Source organism: Myotis daubentonii, chromosome 13, assembly GCF_963259705.1.
Source record: "Myotis daubentonii chromosome 13, mMyoDau2.1, whole genome shotgun sequence".
Lineage (NCBI taxonomy): Eukaryota > Metazoa > Chordata > Mammalia > Chiroptera > Vespertilionidae > Myotis > Myotis daubentonii.
The window spans coordinates 64,532,444-64,555,342 of NC_081852.1; the positions used below are offsets into that span (position 1 = coordinate 64,532,444).

General features: G+C 41.0%; 1 protein-coding gene across 3 annotated transcripts in view; it reads right to left on the reverse strand.

Annotated features, from left to right (window-relative positions):
• Positions 1–324: 324 nt before the first annotated feature.
• Positions 325–22,899, reverse strand: part of SEC23IP (SEC23 interacting protein) — a 39,681-nt gene continuing 17,106 nt past the window's right edge. Inside the window, exons 12-19 of one of the 3 annotated variants that reach the window (XM_059661884.1) lie at positions 21,115–21,210; positions 16,351–16,548; positions 13,526–13,681; positions 12,624–12,726; positions 11,184–11,369; positions 10,342–10,501; positions 9,745–9,846; positions 325–2,930 (exon numbers count right to left, since the gene is read on the reverse strand). In XM_059661884.1, the coding sequence (XP_059517867.1) occupies positions 9,765–9,846; positions 10,342–10,501; positions 11,184–11,369; positions 12,624–12,726; positions 13,526–13,681; positions 16,351–16,548; positions 21,115–21,210 (981 nt within the window). In that variant the 3' untranslated portion in view covers positions 325–2,930; positions 9,745–9,764. Of the gene's footprint in view, positions 2,931–9,744; positions 9,847–10,341; positions 10,505–11,183; positions 11,370–12,623; positions 12,727–13,525; positions 13,682–16,350; positions 16,549–21,114; positions 21,211–22,899 lie in introns of all 3 variants that reach the window. The other 2 variants (XM_059661883.1, XM_059661885.1) reach the window with 2 other exon arrangements.

Below are 22,899 nucleotides of genomic sequence, written 5' to 3' on the forward strand. Positions count from 1 at the left end.
AACCTAAGAACCAGGAGGTCACAGTTCGTTTCAGGTCAGGGCACATACCGGGATTGGGGACTTGATCCACAGCAGGGGGTGTGCAGGAGGCAAGCTGATCAGTTTCTCATCATTGATGTTTCTCTCTCTCTCCCTCACCCTTCCTCTCTGAAATCACTAACAATATATTAAATACCACAGGCGGAGCACGTTTCTTGGAGTTAAAATTAAATCACAGGGTTTCCTGAACCTGGGCGGGAACCCATTTCTTCCAGAATTGTGCCCAGTACTCCTCCTCTGCCCAATATTTAGAAGACACAGGCTGAATAATGCAGACAAAACCAGTTGTAAATTGCAAAATCACATTAGAATTTATTACAATATACATAAATAATCCTCATTTTTCTGAATTTCATCAGCCTTGGGAAATCAAGGGAGAACAAGTTAAAAGTAGCAGCACTGGCCTGGAGAAGTGAGGACAGAGGAGCCAGGGAAGCTGTGCTCCGGCCCAGGCCTGTACTCGCCGCCTGCAGACGGCACTGAGTGCCCAGTCCTCAGCTACACACAAGGTGCTTGGAATAGACGTTGTCTGGGCTCCACTGCAGCTCTACAATTCTACTGTCCTGATTCTATTATTAGGAGCAAATGCTATGCATTAATAATATATAGCACGTACTCACAACGAAAAGTAAATAAATGCCAAGCTTTTAAGGAAGATACGAGAAATACAGAAGTTTGATACTTTAAAAAGATGCATTGATGTCACTGTTTTATTCACACTAATTAGTATACACAAAAATGTGTATTACATGTTGCTTCTAAAAAATTCTATGTTCCATGAGAACGATGTAAACAGTGTAAAATGTTTCTACTACATAACAAAAGAAGAAAAATCAGTATCTCCATGTAGTATTAGGAAAAGAGTCAAGATAATCTAAAGTTATAGTAAAACAAAATGAAATATTACAGAACAGTCTTTTCATGAAGTTGATTTATAGTCTAGAAACAATACATTTCATACTTTCAAACACTTTGGTATAAACGAAATTAATTAATACAAAGCAAATAAAATAAAAAATCAAAAATCCTCTGGTCTGGTTCTCACATTACCTGGAGCTTCAGGACAGGGTGACTGCACAGCACCCTGTACACACACACCCCCACCCCACCCCACCCCACCCCACCCCCAGGAAACGACATGCTGGGCTGGGAGAGCCTCAGAGGATGGCCGCGCAGTCAGTCAGGCGCTGCCCTTCCTCCCACAGCCATCCCTCCGCAGCTTTATCAAAACCTCAGATTCTACTTGGAATATAAGTGGCTGTGGTTAGTGCCTCTTAACAAATACAGTGACGCTACATTAAAGCAGTTCAGAACAATTCACATTTAAAGTAGAACACAAGGTTTTTTAACTCATACTACTATAGTCTCAAGCAGTCCATACTTGAATAAAAGAACATACTACATTTAAAAAACACAAGTCTAACAGCCCACTGCAACAGGTTTTTAAGAAACAGAAACACCCTTCTGCATGCTGTATTTCTTCATTGACATCACACACTACTTTGACAACTGAACTGAGGCATTTTTAACTGCATCATTTCAATGATTACATTTTTTATCTATACTGTCCAAATGTGGTACTGTTTCCATTGTCTTTTTGTTGTGTATGTTTTCTTCTAAATGAATCCCTACATCTGAGAATTGTATCTGAGCAACTGTCAACTCATCACTTTGTCTGTCAATCCATCCCAGGAATAAATGGGAATGTCCTCTGAGAATTTTCTCAGCAATGTAATTTATATGGTGACTTTCTGGAAAGACAAGTGTCGTTAAAAGAAAAAGCAACCCTAGGTGAATCTCACAAGCTTACAGTAATAATATAGTAATGCACTGTTGTTCCTTTCGGGACCCAAAGAACACACTGTGAGGGCCGGCAAAAAGCAAGCCTGTTGAGCACATCCTCAGACAGACAGGCCACCAGAGGGAAGGGACAGGAGTCAGCCAGGGACATTCTGTGAGGCTCATAGCAGGTGACCTTCATATCATGGTGAGTATAGAGAGTAAAAGGAAGTTTCTGACAGGTTAATCTGGGGCTTAAGAATAATTCTAGAAAGGAAAAAATGAGGTAAACATAAAAGAATTCAGCAAAATTGATCTCTCCTTGAATGAACCATGTACGTTGAATTGTTAATATTTTAAATTAATTACTTCATAGTATTAGTTCAGTATTAGGAACTTAAGTTCTTGCCTCAATTTTACAACCAAGTAGAAGAAATAAAACAATGAACAATGAACAAATTAAGTGTGAAATGAAAGGGTGTTACTTTTTCATATTAGGTGATATTAAAATCCTAGGGCTATACTGTTTGAGTTTTGTTCGTTTAGTGAAGAGAGACTAATGGGGAACTTCAATAATTTCAAAATTTATTTGGAATCATTGCCAAGACTATGGCATACTAATAACTTGCACTGCCAGACACTAAAAACTATAAAGTTATAATAAAACACCATATTTCAATGAATCTAATACACCATTATTTTACGCATCATGCAAATAAAAGATGCCCAGGATACGAACCTAAAAGGAGACAGAGACCTGCACAAAAAGTGAGTACGCCAAATGGCTACAGCCTCAGGGAAGGGTGAAAAAATAACTAGTCCCGCAGGAGGGATGGCAGAGAAGTCTGCACACCTCCTCCTCGACAATGGGGATGGAGGGAGGGGATACCTTGGTGGCTGAACTAGTACACCCACCCTGTCCTGCCTGCAAATTCTGTGTCTGAATTCACAATAGCAGCGGAGCCCAAGAAATTCTCAGAGAAATTCGCTTCAGAAGGCGCAGGGTGGCAGTGCCCCCAATGATCGGCCAAAACATGCAAACAATGTCCAGAAGAACTCAACTTCCCTCCAGGCAACAGCTGTTTGTAAGATGCATTCCAAATTTAAAGACGCTGAAATGTGAAAAATATAAAATCTGAAGTCAGTGAAATTTGGTAAACAGATAAATAAGTCAACAGAAGAGATGCAGAAAGCCTAGAAAACAAATGTTGGGCATATAAAATATATATATGTGTGTGTGTGTGTGTATATATGTATATATATATATATATATATTTTTTTTTTAAGAAGAATCTTAAAAGGTTGGCCTACGTATTTTAAAACCATGCTCCCCACCCACAACCCCCCAAAATACCCAAAGTATAAGCAAAAATAAATTACAAATGTGCAATGGCAAAAGATTATTACTGTTAAATATCATAATTATTAATCGATAAGAAATAAAAATACCCTACCCCGCACCTCCAGAACAATAAGTAAAGGTCAAGAACAGGCAATTGACAAAAGAATAAATACAGCCTGACCGGTTTGGCTCAGCAGATAGAGCATCGGCCTACGGACTCAAGGGTCCCAGGTTTGATTCCGGTCAAGGGCATGTACCTTGGTTGCAGGCACATCCCCAGTGGGGAGTGTGCAGGAGGCAGCTGATTGATGTTCCTCTCTCATCGATGTTTCTAACTCTCTATCCCTCTCCCTTCCTCTCTGTGAAAAATCAGTAAAATATATATATTTTTAAAAAAAGAATAAATACAAGCAGCCAAATAAATACAAAAAAATTCAATTTCACTAGTAATGAAAATGTAAGGTAAAGCTATAACATAACAATTTCTGACTATCAAATTGGCAAAAAAATTTTTTTTAAATATTTTTTATTGATTTTTTACAGAGAGGAGGGGAGAAGGATAGAGGGTTAAAAACATCAATGAGAGAGAAACACTGATCAGCTGCCTCCTGCACACCCCCTATTGGGGATGTGCCTGCAACTAAGGTACATGCCTTTGACCGGAATCAAACCTGGGACCCTTCAGTCTGCAGGCCGACGCTCTATCCCAGTAATGGCGAATCTATGACACGCGCAGTGTCAGAGGTGACACGCGAACTCATTTTTTTGGTTGATTTTTTTTTGTTAACACATTGTTTGTGAGTAGTTTTTATCGCGTGCTAACAGGTGGCGCGAGCCATTTTTGCTAATTTTTTGCGCAAATGGCAACGTTCAGTAAAATTACGATAACTTTAGTTTACATATTTATACGTTACCCGCATTCTACCGCTAGTCTATAAAAAATGTATTAATACGTGTCCCGCGCTCAACTACACTGGTAGAACGTATAAATACGTAAAACGTGTAAACACGTTACCCGCATACAATGTGTTAAATGGCATTTAAATATATAAAATAAGTATCAAAAATATAAATCTTTGTTTTACTATGGTTGCAAGTATCAAAAAATTTCTATATGTGACACGGCACCAGAGTTAAGTTAGGGTTTTTCAAAATGCTGACACACTGAGCTCAAAAGGTTTGCCATCACTGCTCTATCCACTGAGCCAAGCCGGTTAGGACAAATTGGCAAAATTTTTAAAAACAATTCTACCCAGTGTTAGCAAGGGTGCAGGAAAACCAGCACATGTATTGGTGGTAGATATGAAAATTGAGGTAACCTTTCTGAAATGTAATTTAGCAATAATTATAGATCCAAAACCTTTTAAAATGTGCAACATACTTAGATCTAACAATGTTGTTTCTATGGAATTTATCCCAAGCAAACAGTCAGAAATGTGCAAAAAGGATGTACAACTACATGTCAGAATTATTTATAATAGTGAAAACAGAAAAATCACCTAAACACCCAACAATGCATTTTAATAAAGAAAACTATAAAATGGAATACAATGCAGCTCTTAAATATCATGTACCACTGAAGCACTATTTATACTAGTAAAGATTAGGATAAGAAGTACCTGTCAGCAAGGAACATGTTATACAAATCATGGTGTAAATTGATGGAGTACTATACTATCATGAAAAAGAATGAGGTGACTCTTAATTTCTGATACATTCCTTCTCGGCCTGAAATACCTTATTCCCACCGATATCCACCTGGCAGTTGCTTAAATGACACTTTATCCTTTACAGTCTCACTTGCCATCTTACACACAAACACAAAGGCACTGCCTCTTGCCTTCATCCTACTGCTCTAGTCCAGCCCATCTGACACACTCCAACTGTGTTCGCTGTCTATCCCCGCAGCGGGCATAGACTCTGTGTGGTCCACTGCTGTAAGCCCCAGTGCCTACAACAGCACTGGGCACCTGATAGAGCATTCATCAAATCCAGGATTAATGCATGGCGAGTGCATGATGGATATGGAAACATATCAAAGATACAAAGGTAATAACAGTTTATCTATTTACCTGTCATATGTCTTTTAAAAAGGAAAAAAAAATCACATGCAACACATACTTAGGACACAGATTCTGGGAAGGGAACTGGGGAAGAGACAGGGAGGGAAATACTTCACTTCTGTCACTTAAAAGCTGAACTTGCCCTGGCCGGTCCCTTTCAGTGGTTAGCGTGTCAGTCCGTGGACCGAAGGGTCGCAGGCTCGATTCCAGGTTAAGGGCAGGCTCGATCCCTGGCCCAGGTCATGGCACCTGCAGGAGGCAACAAATTCATCCATCTCTCTCTCTCTCTCTCTCTCTCTCTCTCTCTCTCTCTCTCTCTCTCTCTCCCATCGATGTTTCTCTCTCTTTCTCTTTCCCCCTCCTCCCTCCCTCCCTTCCACTCTCTCTAAAAATCAGTGGAAAAATATCCTTGGGTCAGGATTAAAAAAAATAATAATTAAAAATAAGTAAATAAAAGCTGAACCTACTCTAAGTATAACCCATTCAGAAAAACCAATAAAAATTTTAAGTACACTTGAAAATACACATCGTAGGCTGATGTGGGAAAATGACACAATATATTTTTAAGTGGGAAAAAAACAGCCAACAAAATAACAAATAATATGAAATACATGAGACTCAGGAAAGCTTAGGAGGATTAACTTCTAACATTTTTAACTGGCAAGATTATAGGTGATTTCTGCTGCTGCTTATTTTTTTTTCTGTATTTTCGAAGGTTTCTTTATGAGGTACTATTATTTAGTACTTTTTTAAACTGCTTCTAAGTACACAGCATTTGCTTAGCAGAGTGTAACAGCACCCACACTGGATCCTATGGCCTGGTGATGCACCACCCTGTCTTGGCGATCCCCACTTTGAACATAGGGTACTCCTCTCTCCTCTGATTCTGTGACCTCTTCCTGACACTGGCCTCTCACTTTTTTCATTCTCCATCACCTCCTTCAGCTCCCTGTCTTTCTCTTCCTGTATTACTTACCCAGCAAAACCCTAATCCTAGTAAAACCAAACATCTGCTTACCCAAGTGGTGGTCAGAAAAAAGTCAGGCAATTGTGTTCACTGTACTCACTTCAAATTTTTGACTAAAATATCAAATGAGCATTCAATTCACGCCTACAATACAATCGTACCACACTTTGCTAGTAAATTCCTTTTCCCCACACTCTGAAATGAGTACCTTTCTGCTCTTCTCTCCTCAGGTCTCCCATAAGCCCTGGACTGATGACCTTTCTCTCCCACCCTTCCAAAATGAAGCTGACGTCACCAGGGAACCTCCTCTTCCCACCACCAATGCCACTTCCCCATCCCTATCTGTGCCCATGGACTGGCTCCCACTGTCACCACAGAAAGATGTAACCCTGCTCCTTTTCTAAGGCTAAACCCTGCAGGTTGCCCTGGCCCCACCCCCCATGCCTTTTCAAGTACTTTCTCCATCCCCATTTGCCCTTGCATTGTCAGCCTCATCCTCAACACCCAATCACTACCACTAGGAAGCAAACACACCTTAACATCATAAAACTTCCCCATCTTATTCCTGTCCCCCTTCACAGCATGGCTCTGTCCTCCCTGACCTTTCACCTCTCCACACTCCACCTCCTTCTGCCATGACACCAGGATGGACGTCCAAGCCCTCCTCCAGGCAACGGCAAATTCCTGGCCCTCCTCTTCCTTGACCTCTCAACAGCATCTGACGTGACCAACCACTCCCTCTTGGAAGCAATCTCCTCTCAGCGTCCCCGAGATCACAAACCCCTGGATTTTCTGTCACTTCATTGGTTCCTCCTTCTCCAAAGGCTCCCCTTCTCTTCTCTGCCTACACTCTTCTCTATTCTCTCTGGGTGATCTCACCCAGTCTGTGGCTTTAAAATGCAAGTATATTCTGAGGATTCTAAAGTTATTCTTTTTAGCTCTGTGCTTCAGACCAACTACTGATTTCTCATCCCCCCCCCCCCCCCCAAAAAGCCTACTCACTCCATAAGCTCCCCCAGGAAAAGTAGCACCATCACCCAGTTGGTCACATCAAAATCCCGAAAGTCATCCTTAGCTCCTCCTTCCCTCATACTCCACAATGAATTCGTCACTAATTCCTAAACAACTCACCTCCAAACCAGACTGGAGTTCAATCATCTTTGACCATCCCCACCACTAGACTCCTAGTCAGAGTCTCCCTTCCTTTGCTCAACAGCCTACCCTTCAACCAGTACCCACAGCATCTCTCTAAAGGATAAACCAAATCATGTCCCTCAATGACTCATCACACTTAGAGTGAAACCAAGTCCTTACAGATCCCTCATAGTTAGGCTCACGACTTCTCTGATGCACCTGCCTCCACTCTCCCCTTAACTTCTCACCCTCTGGCTAGTCTGGCTGCTTTCTGTCCCTCAAACGTGACATGTCTGTTCCCATCTCATGACCTATGCAGCTGCCTTTCTTTCTGCTTAAAGTGTCTTCCCTTATCTTCATGTGTCCACCTCCTTCTCATCATTCAATTTTCAACTCAAATGTCATCGGGTCAGCAAAGCCTTCCCCAGAAGTAACCCGGTCACTCTCCACATCTTCTTATTTTATCTTTTCCACAGAAGCTGTCAATGTCTGAAATGCACTTATGGGTTAAAATATACGGTTATTGTCAACCTCCTCCCAGTGGAAGATACAGTAAGCCCTCATTTAACCTGCATGGATAGGTTCTTGGAAGTGTCAAAGCAGCATATAACAAAACCTATTTTTATCACAAGCTTGTTAAATATAAACCAGAGTAAAGTTCCTACGGCATCTCATCAATGTTGTAATGAAAGACCTGCTGTAATTTCTTAAAGATGAAAATGCAGTCTTGTTTACCACTTATCCCCAGCATGAAAACTGGTGCCTGACACATAGTAGGTACTAAATAAATATTAGTTGAGTGGCTGAAAGACTATTTCATAATTGAAAATCTGGACTGTGATAACCTTGACATTACAATTAGTTTATTTTATCATTATACTATCAGAAATGGTAAGAACTGCTAAAACTATCAAGAGTCTGATTATAGAATGGCTTTTTAGATCTCTTTCCTACTCTATTGACTAAGACTCCTTAATACTAATATATATTCGAAAATGATTTAAATGTCTACTAACAGGTAACTGGCCAAATAGGATGAGATATAGCCATCCAATGGACTACCATGTAACTAGTAAAGAGAATGAAAAAGATGTACACAAGCTAATGTGGAAAGCTGTGCAAGCAATATGGCTGATGGAAAACCTCAAGGTACAGAGCACTATCCTATATAATAAAAAGCTAATATGCAAATTGTCTCTCAACCAGGAGTTGGACTGGAGTTCAACTGGGAGTTCTACCAGGGGGCAGGGCCGGCTGGCCAACCACCCTCAGTGACTCCCCCTGGCGGGCCCCGCCGCCTATCCTCCCCTCCCACCCCTAACAGGGGTGGGGCCAGCCCACAAACTGCCTGTGGCTGGATCCCACCTGTGCATGAATTTGTGCACCGGGCCTCTAGTATTCAATGAGGTTCCTGTTGACTGGATATGCACGGGAACATTTCTAAGTAAATTCTACTAAAAGTATACCCCTTTCCAAAATAAGGCAGAAGCTGAACTTATAATGTATTATTAGAAAACCAAAAATTGCCAGGAACTACTTTTGACTTCAGTAATTCAGAGCTCAACAGTTTGTGTTTTTCTCTTTCAAAGGCTTTAAAACTTCTAACTTGTAAAAAACACATTACCCATTTTTTAAAGTGATGCATAATCTAGTAAGGAAAAAGAGGTATGTATCAGGTGTCTCAGGAGGACAGTCAGGAATATAGTATGGCTGACTTGTAGGTCGGCTCGTCATGTTTAATTCCCTTCTCTAGTCCTACCCTCTATAAGACTGGAAATGCTTCAAACATCACTTGTACAATCTTCCGTGCAGTTTGGGATTGTGGGGAGACATGGGACATGTGACACAGTTTGTCAATACACATGAGTAAATCTTGGACATGATTTTGCTTTCCTAATTAAAAGGGACAGATACAACCAATACTGCCCTTCATCCTTAGTCATGCCTTGAGTATAGATGTGATGTTTGCAACTACAGCAGCCACCTCCTAACTATGAGGCAGCAGAAGCCAACATGCAGGCGAAAAGATGCAAACAATCTGGGCATCTGTTGGCATCACTCAACGAACGAACCCTCCCTGTTACATAATAAAATTAAACCTCCATTTGTTGGAGTAAACCTCTTAGGTTCTGTTAACCTACAACCAAAGAAATTCCTAGCTGATGTTCCTGAGAATCTATTTTTAAAAGACACTTAAAAGAACTCAAATTCTATGCAGAATAAGAAGATTGTTACAAGTCAGAAGTGTAAACTGTACACTAATTCCCTTCCTTTGCTGTCTCTAATCTGAACTTTTACATAAAAATAAAAAACACTCAAAGAAAACAAAAATGGGAAAATTGTTGATGAACATCAATGCCATAAAAAACACTTCAGAATGGAACATTCAGAATTTATGCACACAATAAAGATAAACTCACAGAGTGAAGCTGAGGCCCAATCAATGCTGGGGCTGTTCTGGACTAATGTTCATTGTTCGATAAATTTCTTTAAGTAATAACAGGGCAGTATCTTCAGATTCCCTATAAAAAATAAGCACACATTTTCTTATGAGACAATTAGAAGTAATCTCTATGCGTAAAGGTGGGAAATGCAGCTTTTATTCTATTCAACTCTACCTAGAAGGGCAAATGAGAACAAGTAGTGCACTCCCAAAGCTGTCCTTAGAAACTGGATGGAGACCACTCAGCTGCAAAACCACCCACTGCAGCTGTCCTGGTTGAGAGGGGATATGGAAAGAGATGGCTCTTCTCCGTCCATCCTACCACTCCCATCCTGGGAGAGGCATCCCTGCAAAACAGTCCTTGCTAGCACCAAGGCCTCTGGTCAAAGGCAGATGACCTACTGCCATCTTGTGGGTAACTAAACTAAAGGGAGAAAATATTTGAATAGGCAGGTGTTCACATGAATGTTCCTTAACAAATGATAAATCAGTGAGAGTCTCACTAAAACTACAACTGCTTCCTGTGCTAGCACCTAAAGGCCACATGAATGTTATCAAAGAAGAAAATACTTACCAATAGCACAAATGACTCTGAAGAGCGAAAAGATATTCATTAAAACTCTCTATTGGCTTTTCTTGAAGAACGTAGTCAATTCGACGGCCTCCGTTCAGCATTCCAACCTTTCCTAAGTAGTCTTCCTCCTTGGAAAAATCTGGACTTTCAACAACCTTTTCTGCTAGAATTTAAACCATTTCAATATCAAAGTCAATCACTTAATCATTATCCTTTGACTTTAGCTGACTTTCTGGGCTCAGTGAGAATATTGCTTGACACACGTAGCAACCTGGGGAGCTACCAGGCTCATTTCCCATTCCTCCAAAGAGCCCGGGGAAGCGGGGCTGGTTACCAGAGAGAGGAGAAAGAGCCCACGAGCTGACAGAACTTTTGAAGAAAAGGGGTGAGAGAGCATTGCAGAAAGAAAGGAAATAGAATTAGAATCTGAAAAATTCAAAAACATCACCGCTCAATGACCTGACATGGCAGTCAAGTCCATAACAACACAGTCAAACAACAGCATCAGAAAAGATCGTTTCTCCGAGTGAGTCTTTCAAGTGCCTGAACATAAACTTGGTTCTCAAGTCTGACCTTCCACTCTGGCCTTTGGAATCTCAATGAAACTTTAACATTACAGAGTAAAAAGTTCAGCAACTACCAGGCAAAAACCTCGTTAGAAAGGAAGACATGCATTTTCAAGTATATAGTTTAGCATAAAATGTTTTCGTTTAGAGGAGGTGTCTCTACATTTTAACTAAGAAGACTAGAACGAAAAAGCATCATTAAATGATGTATGGGTTACACTGAAAAAAAAAAACATTCTGAAGAACTGGAAAGGTCTTAAATATTATCAAATTTACCTTCAACTACTTGCTTTTCTTCTTCTTCTTTGATTTGATTGGCTACCTTCTCCAATTCTTCCTGCAGCTGAGTTGAAGAGGTATGAGCACGGGCAAACTCATTTAATGTCTGCCAGGCACTTTTCAGAGAGCTAATAAAACCCTGCTTCAAATCAGATCCCATGCGAGAGAGACTTTCTTTCAACTCTAAAGAGATGAAGACAACACATCAGGTTATTAGTCAGTGGGTAAAATTCTGCACCACAGAAATTAAAACTAAAGTTAACATTATTCACTGCCTAGTACTCTCTCTCTTTTTTTTTTTTTTAAATATTTTTAATGATTTCAGAGAGGAAAGGAGAGGGAGAGAGAGATAGAAACATCAATGATGAGAGAGAATCATTGATTGGCTGCCTCCTGCGGGCCCCTCACCGGGGATTGAGCTCACAACCCAGGCATGTGCCCTTGACCAGAATTGAACCCAGGACCTTTCAGTCCACGGGCCAACGCTCTATCCACTGAGCCAAACCAGCTAGGGCCCTAGTCCTCTCTTAAATGTCATATAGATGGAGTATCTCAACCAAAAACCTCCAACATGTTAAAATGTTTTGAGGAATCTTATCCCTGTCATTTCTGTAATGACTAAACCTGATCCAGCCAAAATCTATAAATTTCCTCACTCCGAAAAAAAGGAGCTCAATACCATAAAAATGTAATTAAACATAGGCATGTGCTTTTTCTTACTGTAAAAAGAGGACTTTTTCTAATCTTTAACAGTGAAACAATTTTAAAATGTGAGTTTATGATAAAACCTAATTTAAAAGTGAAGAAACTCTTACCCCTTCATCTTTTCTACTTTAGTCTAATAATTCCTATTTGAAATCAAGGTCTTTGAATATTAAATTTCTCATTTTGACTCTAAAAGAGTTAAATTTAAAGCATGATGAAAGAAAAAAACCCAAAAAACTTTCAAATAAGAGGACATGATCACTTTTCCTTCTTTTAAACCATTAGCAGACATACGAGATACTTAAACCCCACTTAGAATCAATGGATGTTTTCAACATGAAAAGTCAGTCTTGTTAGTAAGGAAATAAACACCCACTTGACTTGAGAACATCAACCTTATTTCTTGATGGTTTGGTCATTAGTTCAAATGCTACTCTGCTTCTCAATTTCAAAGATTATAGCCAAATTCTATCAAAGTGTATGCATCATGTCACTTTATTACCACCTTCCCTGATTCCTACATGTCTCAGCAGTTAGAATGCTGTCAGGGATAATGTCATCAGGAGAAGAAACTCATCATCACGTTCCTTACAGCACCATCAATTATGTAGTAAACAAGTTCTCAACATAGTAGGTACTGAACATTAATTCTGTAAGGAAGGACTTAGTGTTAATATTTTAAAAATGGGAAGGAAGGAAGTTTTACCAGTATAACTGGTATTTACTTTTTACCTAAATGAAGTCTTTTTCTGCCTTTGTGATGTGGAATGAGAACTGCTTTGAGGTCCAAATCGGGAACAATCATAGGTTCCAGTCTATATGCCACTGGGTCAAGCTGTAAATAGAAAAATGGAAATTTATAAAAAATCTATTTTATTTTGAGTTATATACCTTAGTTGGGTTAAAAAAACCCCACACACAAAACTGGCAAACCTGACATATTTACTTTTTTTCACACCTACTCAAAATACTGGTAATTGTAAGAAGACTTCCAAGTTTGTAGATAAAATTACTTTGCCACAAAGCAACAGAATTATCTATACTTATAAAAGGGTGATATGCTAATTAGACTGGAAAGAATAGACATCTTCCGGACGTCCTTCCAGACAAAGCCACAGTGGCGGGGGCCAAGGCAGAGGCAGTTAGGGGTGATCAGGCTGGCAGGGGAGAGCAGCTAGGGGCGATCAGGCAGGCAGGCAGGCACAAGGGGTTAGGGACAATCAGGTAGGGAGGCAGAGAGGTTAGGGGTGATCAGGCAGGCAGGGGAGCAGTTAGAGAAATCAGGCAGGCAGAATGGTTAGGGGCGATCAGGCAGGCAGGCAGGTGAGCGGTTAGGAGCCAGCGGTCCCGGATTGTGAGAGGGATCCCAGATTGGAGAGGGTGCAGGCCAGGCTAAGGGACACCCCCTTCCCGTGCACAGATTTCGTGCACCAGGCCTCTAGTTTCCTTGAACAAAGGCTTTTTGGTTGAAAAGTTTATTGGAGAGTACTGGACTGTATCTATAAGAATAGAGTACTGAGTTGTACAAAATCCAAATCAGTATTAATTCCTAAGAAATAAGACTCTTAGAATCTATTAGGATAAAGAGCACAGCTTCTTCAGTTTCAAAACAGAAGTTAATTCAATTCACTCACTGGATGATAAATATTGAAGAATCCTTTACAGGTAGGAAGTCTGTAGTTCTCATCTATCCGATCCACTCCTCGAACAGTGAGAAACATACCAACTGGAGATCCCAAGGCAAAGAAAATCTCTGGTTCAAAGTCTAATGAGCTATAAACAACAGAAACCTAGAAAGAAACAAAGAGCAATAAAAAATGATCATAAGTTGACAATATATTAAGTGAAAACTGCATGTAATATAGAACATCGTAGCTGAGCCTAGGCTACTTTAAACAGGTTCAGAAAACTTACAGTAGCCTACAGCTAGGCAAAATCACCTCCTACAAAGCCTATTTTGTAGTAAAGTGTTGACTAATTTATGTGACAACACAAAACCCAACATCCAGCACACACTGACTGTGGGCCCTTGTGGCAGCCTGGCTGCCTGGCAGCTGCGCTCCCTGCCACCGCCCAGCATCGCAGTACAGTGTGCTACCACATACACTAGCCCGAGAACAGACCAAACTTCTAAATTCAAAATACAGTTCCTACTAAATGTGTGTCACTCCTGAACCAGCATAAGGTTGAAAAATTGTACGTGGAACCATCGTAAGTTGGGGACGGTCTGTATTAATGAGGGCGATGGGGAGAGGGCATCCCCTGTTCTTAAAGTAAGCTAGAGAAGAGAAAATGTTGTCCTTAAGGAAATCATAAGGAAGAGAAGCACACATGTACAGTATTGAAAAAAATCTGTATGTAAGCGGGTCCACGCAGTGGGAATGCCAACAGCCACAGCCGTTCAAGCAGCGAGTAGCAACAACTACCAACATTTTCTTTTATGCATCCTTTGTCCCAGCTAACCTTCTAGTCATTTAATTGAAAGAAAGAATAAAAAATGTGCACAGAAAAACTGGTTTAAAACTGTTCATCACTGGGTCGCTTAAAAGATTAAAACACTGGAAAGATCCTATATGTTCAATTTTATGGGCTGTCCTCCCCAAAAAGACCTTATTTGGCAAGTCTTATTCTGATAATTAAGCTACAATAAGGTCTTAGGGTAGGCCCTGATCCAATATAACTGGTGTTACTATAAAAGGGTAAATTTGGACGCAGACAAAATGCACAGAGGGAAGATGACGTGAAGACAGGAGGATGCCCTGTGGAAACGGAGGACCGGAGTAATGCATCTATAAGCCAAGGAACATGTGGCAAATCAACAGACAGTCAAAAGAGGGGAGGAGGAGTTCCTCTCCATGGCCCTGCTGACACCTCCACCTTGGACTTCCAGCCTCCAGAAACGTGAGAGTAAATTTATGTTGTTTTAAGCCACTCCGTTTGTGGTACTTTCCTAAGGCAGCTGTAGGAAGCTACATCCAATAAGTAAATGTCAGAATAAAGCATTACCTTCAAAACAGTGAAACACAATGGTCGTTAAAAATAAAGTTTAGAAAAATGTTTACTGACACAGAATATATCCCCAATACACACAGTTGACCCCTGAACAACTCCAATGTGAACTGGCCCATGTTGTGCAAGGTTCAACTGTATGTTCTTTGAGAACAGCAGTACATGGCTTTAGTAAAGCATTACATGCAGTATTTTCCCGTATTTGTGAAAATATATGCACAAATAAAAGTCTAGAAGGTCTTCTTCAAGCAGCTAATGGTATTATGTTCTGGTTAAGGAAATTCCAAGGTTATATTTTAATCTTCATTTGCTTAATCAGTATTTCTTGGCTTGCTGATAATGAACAACACATGCTGTTGCTGTGGTTGGAATGCTTAAGAACATTTTGATCCGACCTGCTCACCTCAGCCCACCCACCATGGAGGTGGCAGGTGACTTGGGCTGGGACAATCAACCTGTGCCCCATTCTCCAGGCAACAAGAATTGGTCCCGAATGGACTTGTGACTTAAACTACATCAAATAAGATCCCTTCTTGAAATGTTCCTAACAGGACATACTAGCAGGGCAGATTCCTTTCCTTGTGACCATAAAGCTTAAGGGAGATGAGCTCAAAGCTACTGACAACCGTGATTCCAGTTTCATGACGAAGGCCCAGTCCCAGAGAAAGGCACACAGTGAGTGTCCAGGTGGCATGGAGCTCATGGTTCCACACATCTCCTACACCCTGATCCTTCCTTCACTGGGAGGTGAGAAAACAGCTGCCTTTATTTGCTAGAGTCTGTTCAAACTTTCTCATGTTTAAAAAGAGAGAGGCGTTTTTAAAAGTCAATCTTTATGAATGAATTGGGCTCAAAAACTTGAACAAGCATTCAGTTCCATTTCCTGCCTTTCCTTTTGACATCAGTCATGAACTCACTTATGATAATGGAGCCTTATTTATGACAAAAATATGCTGAAAGCAACATCCAAAAGACATTTCAAACTTCAACGGCAGTGATACAAGAATATCAAAGTAGATTATTAAATGTTCCATCATTAACCACTTGATCCATTTTTAAAGCAATGTTTCCCCAAGGAAAACACTACGAATACTAAAAACACACACCTTCAGTGAACACAGCAGTTTCTCTCACAGAAACTGGAATATATTCTAAGCAGAATTTTCTAACTATTGCCACTTCTGTTATTGGCTATGAGAGAAAAATGCTATAAAATTGATAGAAAGCTGAAATAAAGAGAATTTCAAAAGTTATATGATTTATTCAGTACACACTCAAGCCCTTATTTTGAACATTATAAAGGAAGCATACAATTTTTATTAGAATCTGTTTTCTCTACCCCTCCCATAAATGAGGAATAAACAATTAAAGAATCGAAAGATATGTGATGATGCTAAAGATATGTGACTCCAAAGGAAAAGATGCAGCCCTCGTCACTGTGTGGACTTACCTGTCCAGTGCCAACCTCAAAAGACTCATAATCCACATGCACAGAAGACACACAAGCACCGACTGGAAGTCTCCTCTTAGACTCACTGGACTCTGAGGGGAGTGAAGCCACTTCTTTAGCTTTCTGAGCACTTCCCTCTTGTCCTTTTGTCAAAGCTGCCATCGCTGCCTTCTTTTCTGAGGCTGCTTTTTTCTGTTCCTGTAAAATACCAAGATTTCATGACATTACCCCGAGGAAAAGGTTCAGTTATGAGCTCTCACCAGGACACATGCTACCTCAATGTTAGGGAGTGATTAGTAATTTCTGAGGCACAATGACATTGTGTCATTAGAGAAAGCTCCCTTTCAGGGACACATCCTATATAATAAAAGGGTAATAAGCAAACTGACCCTAACAGCAGAATGACTGGTCACTATGACACACACTGATCACCAGGGGGCGGACGCTCAATGCAGGAGATGCCCCCTGGTGATCAGTGCGCTCCCACAGGGGGAGCTCTGCTCAGCCACAAGCCAGGCTGCCGGCTGCCAGTACAGTTGTGGTGGTGGGAGCCTCTCCCGCCTCCTCAGCAGCGCTAAGGATGTCTGACTGCAGCTTAGGCCTGCTCCCCGCTGGCAAGTGGACATCCCCTAAGGGCTGCCAGAGGAATGTCTGACTGCCAGCTTAGCCCCAATCCCCCGGGGAGCGGGCCTAAGCCAGCAGGTGGTCATCCCCCAAGGGGTCCCAGACTGCGAGAGGGCACAGGCCGGGCTGAGGAACCCCCCCCACCCAACCCGAGTGCACAAATTTTTGTGCACCGGGCCTCTAGTATTGAATATTTAGGAAAGAAGCGCCATGTCTAAAATTTACTTTAAAATTCGTAAGACAAAAAGATTAAGAGGCAATGAAAAACAAAAACAAAACAGTTACAATTAAGTCTAAATATAAATATTACTAGAGGCCCGGGGCACGGATTTGTGCACATTGAAAGGAAATTAATTAGAAGGTGGCTGGTGGGGCAGGACTGGGCAAGACGGGCAGGACACAGGCCCTGGAGCCAATCTCCCGCAGTCTCTCCCCAGCCAGCTGCACCTGGGGCAGCGCCGGGGCTCAAAGGGCATCTGCAGAATGAATGGGGGTCCCCCCAGCAGGTGGGGGTCCCTAGGCCTGGCCTACAGGGATCGGGCCAAAACTGGCAGTCTAACATCCCCCGAGAGGTCCCAGAGTGCAAGAGGGCACTCGGCAAAGTTGCTGTCACTCAGCAGCTCGTGTTGAGCATCTGCCCCTGCTGGTCAGTGCGCGTCATACCTACCGGCCGGCTGGCTGGTCGCTTAGCCTTTCATACATATAGATCATTCTACTGTTTGTAATACTTTTCTAATAAAAAGTTCAGCCGAAACCGGTTTGGCTCAGTGGATAGAGCGTCGGCCTGTGGACTGAAGGGTCCCAGGTTCGATCCCGGTCAAGGGCATGTACCTGGGTTGCAGGCACATCCCCAATAGGAGATGTGCAGGAGGCAGCTGGTCGATGTTTCTAACTCTCTATCTCTCTCCCTTCCTCTCTGTAAAAAATCAATAAAATATATTAAAAAAAAAGTTTAAAACTGCCAATTTCTTCCTTTTAAATCTAAATTTTAGACAGTTTAGAAGTACTATATAATTTTAAAATACATACTTCTATAAAGATGTGTAACCTAGGAGAAATTTCTTCATTCAACATTATGTCTGCGTGGAGCCACTAACTAATTTCTCTCAAAAGCATTTTGGAAAGAACAAATAAGCACACTGTGGTCTATTCATACAATGGAATAAAAATGAATGATTTTGAGTAAAAAAAAGCCACATACCAAAGAGTCTATACATACTGTTTCTCCCTTCATACACAACAGGCAAAATTTTCAAGAGTGTCAGAAATCAGAATAATGGTTAGTTGTATGGCGGGAGAGTTGGCTAGAAAGAAGCACGTGTGACAGAAACGTTCTATTTTTGTCTTAGGTTGTGACTACACAGGAGCAAGAATTGTCAAAACATATTGCCCCAAATACTTATGATCAATTTGTTCCCCAAAATAAATGTGAACAAAAGCTTTGGGAGCATTATGGAGCACGTGTATCTAGTACGATGGAACCCACTCACTCTGGTTTGTCATCACAGCCTGAGGCAGCGGCAGCAATGCCAGGGAGGTGAACAGCTGCCCTGGGTGGACTTGTCCCTCCCCACAGGCACGTGCTCAGTGGCCCTCATTTCCCAGGCTGAGAATGACCAGGACAGTCTCTATTTAAGCACTTCTTGACAACGCCTCAACAAAACCACTGGCCAAACAGGTCTCATCTATTAACAAATTCCAAACCCGAGGAAAGCAGGAAGAGTCCACTTGGTGACTTCAACAGGCAAGACAGGAAAAAGAAAGCTCTCTGCCAGCCAGCTGGGAACTGATCCCCCACTACATTCAGGAAGGTTTGTTATCTCTTCCCTCTGAAGGCAGCACAAGATTAAATCTCAAACCCAAAATGAAGACTGTGTCCAGTCTCTTCAGCTTAAATTTGCTCTCTCACTCTGCACAACCTCCAATTGTATTAGTAGAACTCATTCCAAATTGCTAAGAGAGCTGTCTACATAGGTCATAAACTGTCCTATGCCAAACTATTGTTGTTTCCCCTAATCACATGCGATAATTGTAAAAACGAAGTGAACCAACATGCACATACGTGACTACCAATATTCCCAACACTAAGAACTATTCCTTTTCAAATGGGAATCACTAAGATAGTTTACAAAGGGTAAAAAAACACTGGCTACAAATACTTGATGTCCTTATTATAAAATAATTAGCTAATTTTGATCCCATTATTTCAGATGCAGTAAATCAATAGCGTATACCATATTATCTTATTATTTATCTGGCAGCACCTTATTACCTATGAAAAATGAAGAGCGACCAATGGCGACATGGCCAAGAAAATGTCACGGTTCATCCAGAGGCAAATGCATCTGATTAGAAAAAAATAAGGTCATTTGACTGATTTTCACTCCTTTCAAAATATTCTCATAATGCCATAACTTATCTATCGAAGAAACTACAGTGTATAAATCAGGCTCCTTCTAAAAATTTTCCAAGGACAATGGAATACTTTTTCTTTTATTACAGAATACAGTCAAGGACATGCTGTAGGGTCTGAGGGCAGCTTTTCATTTGTTTTTGTTTTACAGGCTGTGTTTTGTTGATGTGCACATGGGGATAAGTATTAACGGAAAAACCAGGAAGGAGTCACTCTGTTGAAAAACCCATTCATTATAGAAACAGTTGCTCATGGCTAAAATTTCATAATGCAGTTTTAATATTTACTTTTATATTATTTTAAAATTTCTAAAGGTAAAATTAAGATTTAGATTAAAAAGGGGATTGGTGCCAATTTATAACTGATGACAGGTCAACATTCATGATGTTTGTTTAAAGGCATCATGACTTTCACAGCCGTATGAACGTTTGAGAACCACTCACTCGAAAGATAAAATTCACACTTCCACACCTGCCATTTGGGCCTTCAGGACTCTGCCCTCCCTCACTCTCGGCTCATCGGCTGTTTCAGCTGCAGGCCCTCTCCTGGAAGGAGCATTGCTCACATTTATTTTGGGGAACAAATTGCTCATTGTCCCCAGGTCCTGCCTCTCCTTCAAGTTCAAGCACCAACGCCTTGGGGAAGTCCTCTCTTATCAACCCATCCCTTCTCCCGGGGCCAGAAAGCATGAACAATACTGTTCCAGGACTGATGTGTCATCATTTGTGCTCAAATATCTCCCTCTAACTCAGCGGTTCTCAACCTGTGGGTCGTGACCCTTTCACAGGGGTCGCCTAAGACCATCGGAAAACACATATATAATTACATATTGTTCTTGTGATGAATCACTAAGCTTTAATTATGTTCAATTTGTAACAATGAAAATACATCCTGCATATCAGATATTTACATGACGATTCATAACAGTAGCAAAATTACAGTTATGAAGTAGCAATGAAAATGATTTTATGGTTGGGGGTCACCACAACATGAGGAACTGTATTAAAGGGTCGCGGCATTAGGAAGGTTGAGAACCACTGCAATATGCCAAGGTTGTAAGTTTGATCCCCACATACAAGAAGCACCCAATGAGTGCATAAATAAGTGGAACAACAAATAGATGTTTCTCTGTCTCTCTCTAAAAGCAATCAATAAATTAATTAATTTAATTTTTGCTTTCTGGCTATTATTAATGAGATGTGTGTGTATGTTATCTTTAGAAGGTGAGAGGGTTTGGGAAGAGAAAATGAGCGAACCTCTATTGGGTATTCATCTTCACATGCATTACTTCATCCTCATTCGAACCTTATAAGGAAGGTATCATGCCCATTTTAGAGATGAAGGAAACCAAGGATCAGAAAGGGTAAGCAAACCGCTCACAGATATGTAGTGAGTAAGTGGCTGAACTGGGAAGCAGGGCAATCAACTCATCTGTTTATCCAGGATTTATCCATTTTTTGCCCTGGGAAATTCCCATTTTAAAACTGAAAAGTACTTTGTTCAGGGAATTCTCTCTGTTCCAAGGAAACTGGGTGGTCAGTTACCCTATGTGGACCCTAAAATCCAGCATGGCTGACTCCAAAGCCTGAGCTTCCATCAGCCCCATCACTGTGTCCAGGAGCAGGGAGCACGCTAGCTGGCCTACTCATGAGGGCATTCATGAAAACTTCCAACACCTAAGCTGGTCACACAGGGCCTTGTTTTCTCTGGGACAAGATGAGCTTTACCAGTTTGGCAGCCTTGTGCTTGACGAAGTTGGCTATCTTCTTCCTGGGCCCCAGTGGTATTCCCATTTCCTTCAGGTCATCAACTGTGCACATCAGCTGCAAAAGAACACAAACAGCACGTTCATGGGTCTAGTCACAGACTTGAAATTGAAAAAGGAAATTATAAAGAAACCACACATCTAAAGCAACCTAAGATCCAATCAATTCTCTTTTTTTTGGTAAGTTATTAGTTTTTAAATCATGGGTTAATTTAGGCTGTAAAATCTTAGCCCTCCACATCCAAATCATTCTATTACTTTTTTAACAGAAAACTCATGCAGGTTGTTCAAAATTCAAAAGCTATAGTCAAGCTGAAGGTTTCAGGTCTCTCCCCTCCAGTCCTGCTCCATCCACCCAACCCATCTCTCTCAGCTGCAGCTGATGGCAACTTGTTCTCCTTCAAGAGAGAGATCTTACACATACGCAGCATCTATATGCTTTGCTGTGTGTGTGTGTATGTCCTACTATGCAAACAGGTCTGAACTTTTCACATGATGTACCTAAGAGATCATTTCACACCAGTATCTCTGACATTGCCTCATTCATTTACTAGCTACAGGGTACACCATCACATGGATGCACCATAAATGACATCACTAGTGCCTTACTAATTGACACCAACTGTGTTTCTAAGTTTTGCTAGTGCTGGTGCTACAGTATCCTTGTACATATTTTTTGTGTGTATATTTCTCCACAGGAAATATTCCTGGCAGTTAATCTGTTGGGGTAAAAGGTATGTATTTTTTATATTTTAAAAGACACTGCCAGCCCTGGCCAGCTTGGCTCAGTGGATAGAGCGTCAGCCTGTGGACTGGGGGGTACCGGGTTCGATTCCGGCCAAGGGCATATGCCTGGGTTGCGGGCTCGATCCCCAGTGGGGGGCGTGCAGGAGGCAGCCGATCAATGATTCTCTCTCATCATTGATGTTTCTGTCTCTCTCTCCTCCCTTCCTCTCTGAAATCAATAAAAAAATATTTAAAAAAACAAATAAAAAATAAAAGACACTGCCAAACTGCCCCCAAGAGAGATTGTACCAATTTATTCACTGTTTCCAACAATATGTAACAGTGCCTACTTCCCCTCATCGTAGCCACATAGTATATAGGGTGAGGCAAACATAGGTTTACTAGTACACTTGTTCATATGGAAAATAATACAATCATTAATAAACAAAATAAACTGTCTTATGTACTCACAACTATAAACCTACTTTTGCCCCACCCTATATTATGAAACACTTTATTTTTGCCAAACTGATAGGTTAAAAATCTCATTGCATTTTTTCTTAAAGAACATTTTTCTTTTTTTTAAAATATGTTTTCTATTGATTTTTACAGAGAAAGGGGGAGGGGTAGAGAGATAGAAACATCGATGAGAGATAAACAGCATCATTGACTGGCTGCCTCCTGCACGCCCCTGCTGGGGATCAAGCCCATACCTGGGCATGTGCCCTGACCGGGAATCAAACCAACAACCCCTTGGTTCCTGGGTCGACGCTCAACTGCTGAGCCACCTCGGTGGGGCCTCACTGCACTTTTAATTTGCATTTCGCTTATGAGTTTTCTTATAAGCTGTTTTGTTTTTTTTTTTGTATCATCTGTTCTTATTTTTTGCCTCTTTTCCTATTGTGTTGATATATTTATGTAAGAAACTTGCAGAAGTTTTGAATAGTAAGGAAATAAGCCATGTGTCTATAACGTGTGCTCCAAATATTCTTCTTAACCTATCACTGGTCTTTAAATGTTG